General features: G+C 43.3%; 1 protein-coding gene across 3 annotated transcripts in view; it reads left to right on the top strand.

Moving 5' to 3' along the window:
- The window catches only part of LSAMP (limbic system associated membrane protein), a 570,525-nt gene that overhangs the window by 405,358 nt on the left and 152,810 nt on the right, over nucleotides 1-12,357 (top strand). For all 3 annotated transcript variants that reach the window (XM_090056554.1, XM_090056572.1, XM_090056563.1), the window contains exons 5-6: nucleotides 3,356-3,476; nucleotides 5,688-5,836. In XM_090056554.1, the coding sequence (XP_089912680.1) occupies nucleotides 3,356-3,476; nucleotides 5,688-5,836 (270 nt within the window). The remainder of the gene's footprint in view (nucleotides 1-3,355; nucleotides 3,477-5,687; nucleotides 5,837-12,357) is intronic.

Genomic DNA, 12,357 nt, shown 5'->3' with positions numbered 1-12,357 from the left:
CAAAGAGGAAGGATGGAGGGAATTCTTACCCAATTTGAGAAGGACTTAAAAAAAAAGTCTCTGGCTGCTGCTTTTGCTGTGTCATTGACTGAAAGGGTGGTAGGTCTGCACCACTGTATCTACCCTGGATCTGCTCCAGCCTAGATATACAAGTCAGATCAAGTATCTCCCAAGAAGACTTTCTAGAGAAATTGCCAGTTCACCTTGGTTTCATGTTAGGTTGGAAATACCTTGGTAAGAGTCTTCCTGATGAAAGCTTGACTCTTTAGGATCCCTACAGACACCACAACTGCAGGATTCAAGGGGGAGTCCACTCCAGACAGAGCACTCCAAGCACGTTTCAACCTGAGAAAAATGTGCTGGTTTCTTTCAAGTCTTGGTTGGTGTCTCAGGTCAGCTGTTATTTGCTTTATAGATGGACCTAAATCTAAATCCCTGAATTTTGGATCCCAAATCCCAATTTTGAACCAAAATCTAGCCCAGCTAACCCCAGCTTTATAACGAGGCCAAACCAAATCCCTGCTGGCAGTCAATTTCCAACAGGAAAGCATTTTTACCATGCTGACCTAGCACAGATTTCACTGGCATGCCCATTCTTATCCATTGCCATGTGATATAAAGCATCTCCCTAGTCCAGAATAACTCTGCACTAACCCTGCATTTATTACTCAGATACAGCAGTGCTGGACAGCTGAGAAGATAGGAAAAGCTGCCATTGATATCAGTGTGAGTTGCATGGGCAGCATGCAAAATATTCAAGGTTGGAGAGAAGTCTGCAGTCTAGGTGGGAAGTGAAAGTATTGTCTGGCATGATTAGATATCTTGGTAATTTATTTTATGAAAATATCACATGCAGTAATAATGTCTAACACCAAATAAATTGTTCTGCCAGTGTCAAATCACTGATCTGTTTCTTGGCCTTAACTAGTCCCTTCCAGAGCATTTTATAACTCCCAATGGACTGTGCTTCACATAATGAGGCCCTCTGTAAAGTATGTCACTTCAATTTACAGATAGGAAAACTGAGGCATAGAGCAATAAAGAGTTGGGAGGACAATCCAAGATGCAACCCTCTTCCCTGCTTCCTCTGCCAATACATTTAAATAAATCCAGGGCCAGTTACTTGTTTAAGTATAAATTTAAATATAACATTGGCCTCTTGAGGACTCACCCAAAGTACTGCAGCTTTTCATGGGACGATGGACTGGATGACCTCCTGAGGTCCCTTCCAGCCCTAATTTTCCATGATTCTATGATGTCTCAGGGACATCCCTTCCCCCATCTGGCAGGAACCAACTAATCTTTATTCAGCACTCAGCATTGATTGGTTAACCATTTCTTAGCTAGAAAAATTGGGTGCTTATCTTGCTGGGATCCTATGACCCCAGCTGACTTCCTGTCCTTCGGGCTGGGGGCTGGACTTGATGATCTTCTGAGGTCCCTTCCAGCCCTAATGTCTATGAAATATGAAATATGAAAAGCAGCCAATCTGGAATAGCATTGCAGGCTCAGGCCATGCAACCCACCCAGAAAGTTCCTCTTAAAGAGCTGCCCGGCATGGCTAATGTGAAGAATTCTGGGAGTGAGGGACCAAGTCCTTTTTGGTTGGTAATCAGAGTACAGAATGCTTAGAGCCTGCGCAAACCTTGCAGGGAAGTTTTCAGGTCTTCAGGGAAGTATTGGTTTGATTCATGACTCATCTCATGATCTGGCTTCAATGGAGTAGAAATGGTTTGTCCTACTGCAGACAGCAGAAAGATATACTGCTAGAGCACGAAAATCCAGGCTGCACATTTGAAAATATCTCCCTACAGGATCCTTTTTTTTCCTCCTTTGTTAAAATATTTAAGTGAACCACACAGCCCTTCCTAGAAACACATATTAATTTGCAAACACATATTAATATGTATTATGTTCCAGTGAACATTAAAGTATCCTTAAAGTCCTACATACCACTAGGATGACAGTCAGGAAAGAAACTGTATAAATTCTGATTGCTTTAAAAAACAGATGTCTTCCAGGCAGATTTCTTTCTCTGACACAATCCCATTTTCATTCCTGCTAGCTCTGAGATATCAAAGAAGCTACCTGACAAGTGTCTGAAGTCTTTTTTGGCAAGATGGTCAGCTGAGTTCCAGCAGCAGGAACTTCAGCCTTTATGATTCAATAAGAAGCTACAAAAGCTCAGCTGGATTCCCAGTTCCCACAAGAAGCTGGTAGAACTGCTCATTGGGAAAAGCACCTTTTACCCTGTAAAGTTTGTTTAACGATTCAAATAGTGGTGAACCAGGGGAAATGGTACCTGGTGTTTGGTTCAACTAAAATATTCACTCTCAGGACTCCTCATCTAATAACTAGCTGGCACCAAGATTCTCCAGTAAAGCACTGTAGGTTCTGGTCAACTTCTGGCTGGCTAGTCATTCCAAAGAGTCAAGATCACAACTCACAGGCTTCAAATGAAGCAGGTGTTGCTTAGGAATCTGAAATCATGAGGAAGGATGAAAAGCAAAGAAATTCCAGAATTCACAGACTAATTTTTACTGGGCCTGACCTTTCAGACTTGAATTTCCTGAAGGAGGAACACCTCAATAGAACTACCCAAAGAACCTTGACTGCCAAATAGCTCAAAGGCATTGATTTCTTATTGAATTCCTTCTGTCTGAAACCATAAAGTTACTTCTCTGCTGTGCAAATACCATAAGTTGATTCCTTGCTTCTCCCATTCTGAGGTCAGAAGTGGTGGTGGTATCTACAATGATTTCATGTTTAGTGAATGAATGCTCCTCCCTCCTCTGCTTTTTTTTTTTGTCCTTAATGAAGTCTTTGTCCCCTCTTTGGCTCTTTAACAACTCCATGCAACAATATCTATGCAAACAAAGCATTAAGGACACCCTGTGAAATGCTCTAACAAATCAGACAAGGTTCTTCGGATAAATGTGATATCTTTTATTAGACCAACTAAATAGTTGGAAAAAATTCTTTACAAACTTTCAGGCACAAAAGTCTTCTTCAGGCCAACGTGGCTATAACCAGCACCTCCTAAGAAATCAATGAATTCTATATTTAACTTTAACATTGCGTTCTTGCCTTTATGCATTCTGATATAGATTTGCACTGTGCCATTAAAGCACTAATACATGGACAACTCTGCCCCAGGAAGAACTCAGGAAGTGATTATACTTAAGAAGTCCAAAGCTGTCACCTTCCCTCCAGCCAGTATCTGTGGTCCCACACCAATGCAAGTTACTTGTCACCTGAGCCACAAGTGGCTTGAGCCAGACATCCCCCAGATAGGTTCACTGCTTTTTCACACCTGAGACAGCATATGAAATAACCCATGGTTTCTTTCCTGCAGACCCCCCGACCATCACAGAATCCAAGAGCAATGAAGCTGCTACAGGACGGCAAGTCTCACTCAAGTGTGAGGCATCAGCAGTGCCTACGCCTGACTTTGAGTGGTACCGAGAAGATACTAGGTAATGGGATTGTCCACCTTTTTCTTCCCTCTTTGACTGCTCAGGAGAGTGCCACTATTCTCATTCTCCTCCCCAGACACAAGCATCACAGACACAAAAACTCACAGCTTATCTCATTGAGTCAGACTAGCTAAGCAAAGAAGGCCTGATCAGGACTTGAATGCCACACCAGTTGCCTGGTATGGGATAAAAGGAACAAAGGTTCCTTCTCTCTCCTATGAGGTCCTGACCACGTCTATGTATTCCACAACCCAGGACACTTGCACAGGAGGAAATGGTATTGATCCTGGATCTGTGACCAAATACCAACCCAAGTAATTACAGTCTAGCTACCTAAACGCAAGGGAAGGTACTCTTTAAGTTCCTCCATGCCAGTTTGATTGGAACCACTGCAGCCATCTGTCTGCATATGAAAAGGAAATGGTAACAGTCAAAGGGCCTGTATACATGCTATGTTTACCTTGGTATAATTCACAGTGATGACATATGCATTGCACCAAGACCCAGAGGGGAAGAATGAGTAGGCATCTGGGAATAGCTGTTCACACTAGGGCTAAGTACAGACAGCCAAAAAGCCCAATGTTGAATTGATTCAATCTTTACAGGTTAATCTAAGCTGCATAGATTGAACTGGTAAGTAAGTGAACCGACATTCACTTTTGACTCCAGAAATACAGCCACATGCTTGCGGTGGACCAAGCTAGAGCTCTCCTCCCTGCTCGGGCCAAGGTTGGCCCACCCACCCTGCAAGGCATGGTTTGCGGGAGAAGTGCAAACCATTCTGGGATACTGGTGAGTTAGCCTGAATCTGGAGGGGATCTGGAACAAAAGTTGAATAAAACAATTTAACCTAAATCAGTTAAGTCTGATATTAAACCCATCCAGGTTCATCTTAAACCAGTTCCAGCCATTTTGAAAGCAGTTTATGTGCACTTAGCTTCTGTTATGTTACAGATTTGAACAGGTTTCTGATCATTTATTCCAGTTTATGTGAATTTCTGCCCCTAGCCAAGGTGGCTATGACAGTACCTCACCATTAGATGGCAGAGAACAGGTAATAGCCTACTTGCATACAGGGTATATCCACCTATACCCTGGATTGCTGTGAACACCCAAGATTTAAATCAGAGTAATCTACTGCAATATACATTTTACCTCTCATTCTCCCCAAGGTGATGTTACACTGGATTCTTGGAACTTACATTTGTTTAGGACTCACACCTTATTTACATTGGTAGAAGGGATGATTATACTATTGTAAATGGATAGTGGATGCATCTATGCATTCATTAATGTGTCTTAGTGACTGCACATTTAGTTCAGTACTTAATGAAGTACTAAGTATATGTGCAGTAACTAGAGTTATTACACAGTAGCGCCAGTTCATGGGGGTTTTTTGTGATCCTTACTGCGCATTAGCTGCACATTAGCTTAATAACACTGTGCAGTAAGCTATTAGCATGGCTTAGTTTTTAACCGCCACACTACTGTGCAGGGTTATTAAGCTAATGTGCAGTGAGCATTTCATGTAGATCTGCCTCATGTGTCCAAACCCTAAAGGAGTGATATCCAAATCTTTCCTTTACCAGGACGGCACCCTTTTCACCTGAATGCTTCTTTTGACTAGCTTAAAAATAGGGGTTGCTCTCCTGGATTTTAACTCCACCAGTATCACTAGCTAAAGCAACACTTGTATTTTAAAATATGCTTGTGAAAGCATAATAGATGACATCTTATACAAAACACTTTTTATCCCACTCAAAGCAGAATCTTGGTTACCTTTTGCCATTTAGCAGTAACTTCCACCTTATTCCCAGGCAGCGTATACTGTATGCAGTGTTTGTATCCAAGGTTTGGCCAGTGCTAATTCTAAAAACCCCCTTTTTCACTCACCCATTCTTCCCTCTTTTCCTTCTCTCTTAGTATCATTTTACCTTTGCCACAGTTTAATTTTCCCTTCCTTTCTTTCTGTCACCTTTTCCTCATCTACTGCTTTCATTTTTTTTTATTCTTTCACTCTTCATTCATCTTCTTTCATTTCCTTCACTCCCCTATGCTTCCCATCATCTTTCCCTATCCATCCTTCTCTCTGTTCATTTATCTGCCTCCTTTCTGTCTCCTGTTCTCATCTACCTCTTCCCCCATCTGACAGGAACCAACTTGCTCCCTGTTACGACATTACACGGCATATCTCTTTTCTTGGCTTCTCAGGATAAACAGTGCCAATGGCCTGGAGATCAAGAGCACAGGGACCGAGTCCTCTCTGACAGTGGCCAATGTCACTGAAGAACACTATGGCAACTATACCTGCGTGGCCGTCAACAAGCTGGGAGTAACAAACGCCAGCCTATACCTTTACAGTAAGTATGGAAGCAGGGAGGGGAACACTACAAAGACCAGTCTGTGTCTTTGCTGTACAGTAAGTATGCTCCAGAGTGTGCTAGGACTGGAAAACATTAACCTGTCAAACTCGACTGAAACACCAATTCTGACCAGAAATGGAGTTCAACTGAGACACGTATGATTTCATAGCCAGAGCAGAACATTTGCAAATGCATAAGCAAAGGTTGACAGTCAAACTCCCCATGACCCTTTCATTGATGTTCTTTGCCATGATTAGATAGCTTAAATTATCTGTCTGTCTGTCTGTCTGTCTGTGTGTAATTTTTAAGATGGTTTATTCTGACCGCCCCTTTAATAAGGAGGTAGAATGTGGGGGCCTGACGGTTCCATCAAAGAGGTTGACTCTGTTGATCTTGGAAAGAACCAAATGAATGAGTCTGAAAATAGGGAGGAAGTAAATGGCAAAAAGTCTATAAAATAGGAAAAGAGATGTTCCATGAAATGCAAAGACCAAGGTAGGGTAAAGAGGCATACTGCATTTTTCAGGGACTGCAGGAGCAGAAGTGAACAGTCAAACAAGTTCAAGGAAATATAAAAATGACTCAAGTTTACTAGAAGTTCTTGAAGGTACTTCTGTAGATTTCAACAGCAGCCAGCACATGGTTTATGCTTTGGGGAAACCTGGCTAACCAAAAAATAGGGAAAATAGTTGAAAATGATATAGCAGGGAGGGGAGAGAAGCCTGGCCTTTTCTTTCTTTTCTTTTTTTGTTTTGCATTCACCAGCTCCCTGCATTGTTTACATTTTAATTTGGAGTTTTGCCAGTCTAAGGTGAGTTCCACAGCACAATTTAGTTAAGCCAGTGACTCTAATCATAATATAAGACATGAACATATCTTGGACCACATGAAACATTCCATCACAGAAACAAGGTAAGTTTTCAGTTTGACAGTGGGTTTTGTTTTCTTTTCCTCCCCTTCCTTTTGAAATTGCTGGGGATTCAAATTGAAATCTCAGGCAGTAGCCTGGAACACCAGCATGGAATGATCCAAGCTTTTCTGTCTCAGTAGTGTTAATGATAAAAATGCTAAATCTAGAACCCATGATTTGAGGCTGCATTCTAAATTTGGCACTCCCTGCTGGCTCCTCTGCTCCAGATGAACTGAATTGCTTCCCTGAAACAAAATCTGTCTGAGATCAAAACTCAGCAACACATCCATAAGCATTTTTCCTGCCTATAGCAACTTGCCTCTGAGGATCTTGGAGGTTTTACAGCCAATGAATATTTTAACATCACAAATCAATGGGAGATTGATGATGCTCCCTTTTACCAGTTGGATGCTGAGACGCGGAGAGGAAGTGACTTACCTAAGGTCATACAGTCAGTAGCAGAGCACAGGATAGACCCCAGGAGTTCTAGTTCTCTGAATCCATGTGAATAGCTTCATTCCTTGAATAAATTTATTAAGGATGTCATGAAATCAAGCGTGGCTGGGGGGGCGAGGGGGGTGCGCAGACATGAAAACCATTTAAAATGAAATGCAGAAATGAAATGAATTGAGCTTTTAACAATTTTTGCTTTATTATGATGCGTACAAGGAAAAGCCCTGTGTTCTTTTAATTTGTTAGGGCTTCTTTATTGTTTTCCTGGCTTGTTTTTATTACCTTAGAAATGCTAGCTGGAAAACTCTGTTGACTAGAGAACTTGTAAAACAATAACATTGCCAGAACCCAGAAAGTGAAAATTCAGCACCAGAGGGAGGAAGAATTGTTATCATCCTCTGTTGTTGTTGTTGTTATTGGTGGTGAAACTTATTTCTTTAACTGGCATTGATTTAAGATTAATGACACATTGACATTGTGGAAAGAAAACAGCTTGGTTAAAATCATGTGTTGACATTTCACCAAATCCCTCTTCCCTTTCTTGTAAAAGTGAGGTGGGAAGAGACAAAAGTTGCCACTGCTGATATGTCTCAGATTAAAAAAGCTGAGGATACCATAAAAACAACTCTGGGCAACCCTTTATCCATGATAAAGGTGCAAAAAAAAAAAACAAAAAGAACACAAGCCCGGCTTAAAACAAAGAAGAAACACCCCTTTGCAGGTCATGCAACTCAGACACTGCAACTGCACACACTCAGCCACAAACAAGTGCATGTGTTTGCAAGGTACAGCGTGCGATCCCCCTCAGTGATTTTCTCCTCTGGAATTGGATTGATTAAAACAGCAGGGGGAAGATTTTATTTTTTTAAAAAGGGAAAAAACTTGCTCTGGGCAACGTTTCTTTTGTGAGGCAGATGGAATGTCAGTGCCTGAAGCCTCCACAGTGGTTGAAGAACCGACAGATGGTGAGAAAACAGTAAAATAGGTGGAGGGTGGTGATAGTCAGATGCTTTTGGCTTTGCCGGAGGTGGAGGACTTAACAGGCACTCACCAAATGATTTGAAAATACAGTTTAGTGAGAGAGAAAATAGGGGTGATTGATGTTCCAAGAAACATCAGGTGCTATGAAAAAGTCAGGAGATGAAGTCCTTAGACTTAATGTGATGATAGGAGCTGCATAAAGAGCTGAGATATATTACTAAAGAGCTAGTGATCTTCCTGAATGGACCCCACAGGATCTTTGCCTGCTGTGTAGCCAGAGAGATTTATACTCATCACTTCTGGAGTTTGCCAAAGACAAACATTTCTATCCCACAAAATGAAAGAGAGTCAGGTGAGGTTCAAAACAGAAGGAATTTATAGAAAAGAATGTGATTAAAAGACAGGGGAAAAGACAGCAAATGTCCCATCCCAGAACATCCAGGCTGCAAGAGGTTTCTGAGAAAATGATCAGATAGATAGACAAGGGAGATCACACTGATAGAATACAGTGGTGATGCATCAGTGTCAGCATAGCTGGACACATTTGTCCTAAATGTAGCCTGTAGGAAGGGACTTGTTTTCCTTTCAGAATTAGCAGGGGGCTTTGGGTAAATGCATGAACAAGGCAATAATTTGTGCCTAAATCCATGTGACGCCCAGGAATAAACATAAACTTACACAATATGTAGCCACTCGTGAGATGTGCATAGGTGCACACACTTAAGGCAAGCGAGCACATGCAGGCATACAAGTGTGTTGTGTATGCATAGTTGTATGCGCATACACAACTGTTTCAAAGACATCGCAGTGTGTAACGGAAACAAAACAAAAGTTGTCTCTGCACCTACTGGGCCAAGGGCTCAGCTGGTGCAAATCCACTGACATATGTCTTCAGAGGGTCTAGCCCATTGATTTGGGATAAAGCAGAAAACCACAGGCACTGGCAGCATCTTACATTCCTGCTGGCTGCATTGTCTGGTTTATGGCAGACGCTCACCCCAGCAGTCCCTTCTTTTCACCAGTTTGCATCCTTCGTGAGCACGCCTGTGTATAAGCAGGTCTGGAGGAGAAGAGGCAGCTGGCCAGGCCTGTGCCAATTAGAAGCAGCAGCAAGCAGGTTTCCACCACTTGAATCCTCAAGAGACTTCGAGTATTGTTATCATTTTGGTCACGCAGTGCTATCTTCAACAATGAGCATGTTCCTTGAAGAATCAGAACGCACTTCCAATCTGTCATTATGTATCCACGGCTAGGCAAGCGTGCAGGTTTAATTCGTACACACGCGCGTATCTCCTCTCAGCTCCCAGTCCATGGGTTGCTTCCTGCACACATTAGTTTATGATAGTTGCTGTTTACCAGATGGGGCTTGAAGCCTGTCGCTGTAAGTGAATTGGGCAGTCCACAGTCTGCAACCTGCCTTTTACCCAGCAGCCCAGCATTCTAACAGGAACTGTCATAGCGGGGAGAATAATGAGGTGAGGTGAGGTGGTGTTGTTATGGGGAGGACAGGTTGGATAATGAGCCCCGGGTGGAGCAGAGAGGGTGGTTCTGGCAAGCCAGGGGAATGGAGGTAGAATCATTCAATAGACAGCAATGTGGTAATGAGGCTGGAGTGCTTTTACTTTAAAGTGCTTGCAGAGTGCAGTCTCCTGCCTGCTGTGCAAGAGGCAGGTAAGGGGTTGGAGTTATTTAACTGAACTAAATAACAAGGAAGTCATGTCAAGCACAACAGCCTGTTTTCGCAGAACAATGGTCCCCTGTTGCTGCGTAAACACTGAGGGCCAGGCTAGCTGTGTGTTTTTCAAGCAAGAGACAATCTCCCCAGTGCCTGCTGCAGACTCAAACACTTCCATTAGAGCTGTTAGGGCAGGAGATCTACCATTGTCGTAGGGATGTAATTGACCTGCTACATTCGGATTGGCTCGGGCTATTCACAGAACAGCTTCTATGAGCCCAGGGTCTCATATAAAGTGAGTTAATCCCTGAATAGCAGGAGTTCGGTTGATAACCAAGTGAATAATGAATGGTGACTATACCTGTCTAATCTGCAAAATTCATCTCCCATCAGAGATGATCTTAGTGGAGAAGGAGATCGTGTCTGTCAATTCATTTAGCCCAGTAGCTACCCCACATCTGTCTGGCAATTTAGGCAGAACATTCATACGTGTGTGTACCCACAACTTAATGTCAGCCCCCTGGGTGGGAAAACCTGTAGTTGGACACTCACCATCTCTAAGTCTCTACTGGCTGGCACAATGGAGGGAGAATGAGCTACCAGCTAGGCACAGGGGACTGGCATCACAAGTGTTTGGGTCTGTGCCTGGCTCTGCCACTGATTTACTACATGATCTTGGGCAAGTCTCTGCATCAGCTGCACCATCTGTAAATATGGGATGATGATACTGGGTGCCTCACTCTGACAGGTTATGAATCTTAATCCCTGAGGGCTCATCTGCACTGCCTCTGAGCTGTACCTGGAAGCACTAGTGTGAAGGAGTCTGCTCCCACCGATTCCCACTCTGCACATGCCATATCCCAGAAATGGGGCAACATATGACCTCAGGGGGTCCCTAAGAGTGCCCTAATAAGCATACTCAAGGCAGAGCCCATGAGCAGCAGCACTGGGGACACCCATAACGCTGCTTCAAGGGAATTGTAGTCCTTTCGAGCTGATGGGGTGGGCCTTACAGGGGGGTGCGGATGGCTTCTCAGTAGTGGACCCAGGCACAACCTGGAGGTAAAGCCCATAGTGCCTGTACAGGGGTTAGGATCCTGGAGTGGGAAGAGCTTTAGGAAAGCAATGCACAGTGCTAGAAGTCTCAGTATCATGGTGCAAGCATGTAACAGAGAATCTCCAAGCAGCAGCCTTATAAACAAATGTCTGCTGTGATGGGACTGCAACTTCCCTCTGCCTCAAATATGCCATGGGGAGGTAAGAGGCCAAAGGAAATTCTTCCCCAGTTAGGATTCAGCACAGTCCATCACATGTCCATGTGCATTACAAACAAGCCAGTGTTGAATAGAGGCCGTGGAAGCAGTGAGTACATGTCAGGGTGCTGACTTGTAAGGCTGCATAAGTGCATCTCAGTCACAAGCTACATCTAAGCAGGAGAGGCAGCTAAGTGGGCCCAATTTGTGACAACATAGGGGTGTTTGGATGTGGCAGCCGGCTGTGTGACCTCTGCTGTAACTAGTTTCATTGTGGGCATTTGGTTCTTCCTACTGTGCAGATACCACTTGTTCAGATCTGAGTCCACTTCCTGTTGCCAGTGCATCCCAGGGTGTGTTGATGGCCTGATGCTCTGGGATATGAAACCTTAGTTAATACAGCGTCAGGCTGGGAGAGCTGTCAGGTTTATAATTCCTGTTTGCTCAGTGTGGAAAGTGGTTTTTCCTTTTCACTTGCATGTTGCTTATTGTTTTTTTTCCCCCCCTTTAGAGCGAGTTTTACCCACACTCCCCAACCCTTTTCCAGGTCAGTATATGTTTTATATCAAAGTAGCTCTTTAGCCGGGTCATTCTCCATCATCTTCAACAAATGCTGAGAGCTAAGGGTGAGCAAAAAAGTCCAAAGTGAAAATAACATCAAGGTGTCCTCTTTTTCATGACATGGGTATTGACCCTTTGCTCCCCCGCCCGATCGTTGCCAAAATCCAAGCCTGAGCCTGAGACTGTGTGTCTGAGCTGAGACTCAGAGAAGTCTCCATGTGTTAAGTGCTGTTCAAATTGTCTTCAGGTCCATCTCTATATATTCCACCCAAAATGATACATGGCAAACTACTTGAAAATGGCTCTTCTTTGGATATTCCTTGTCTGAGAAGCAGCAGGGTACCTGAAATCTTGCAAGGGGAATCCAGAACAGGTTGAGCCAATAAGTGGGAACAGGGAAGCATGCAAACTTAGGAGTGCTTACCCACAACAGATCTTTTCCCTGGCTCATCTGTCACCAATGAAAGCAACTTCTGCTGTTTGTATGGCAGCTCATCTGGCTCACTAATCATTAAAGGAATCATAGTTAGTTGTTAAAGCACAAAAGATGGTGAGAGACCTTGACTGACCAAGTCCACAAGGAAAGAGTCTAAAACTATAGTAAAGGAAATCTGGAGACCTTGGTAGTAGTTACATCTCTGTCATGCACGTGATAAGTCTTCAGTCAAATCAGCATGGCAGAGAT

This window comes from Crocodylus siamensis, chromosome 1 (assembly GCF_052110815.1).
Source record: "Crocodylus siamensis isolate JL-2025a chromosome 1, ASM5211081v1, whole genome shotgun sequence".
In the NCBI taxonomy this organism is placed as follows: domain Eukaryota; kingdom Metazoa; phylum Chordata; order Crocodylia; family Crocodylidae; genus Crocodylus; species Crocodylus siamensis.
This window is presented reverse-complemented; position numbering and strand designations above follow the sequence as displayed.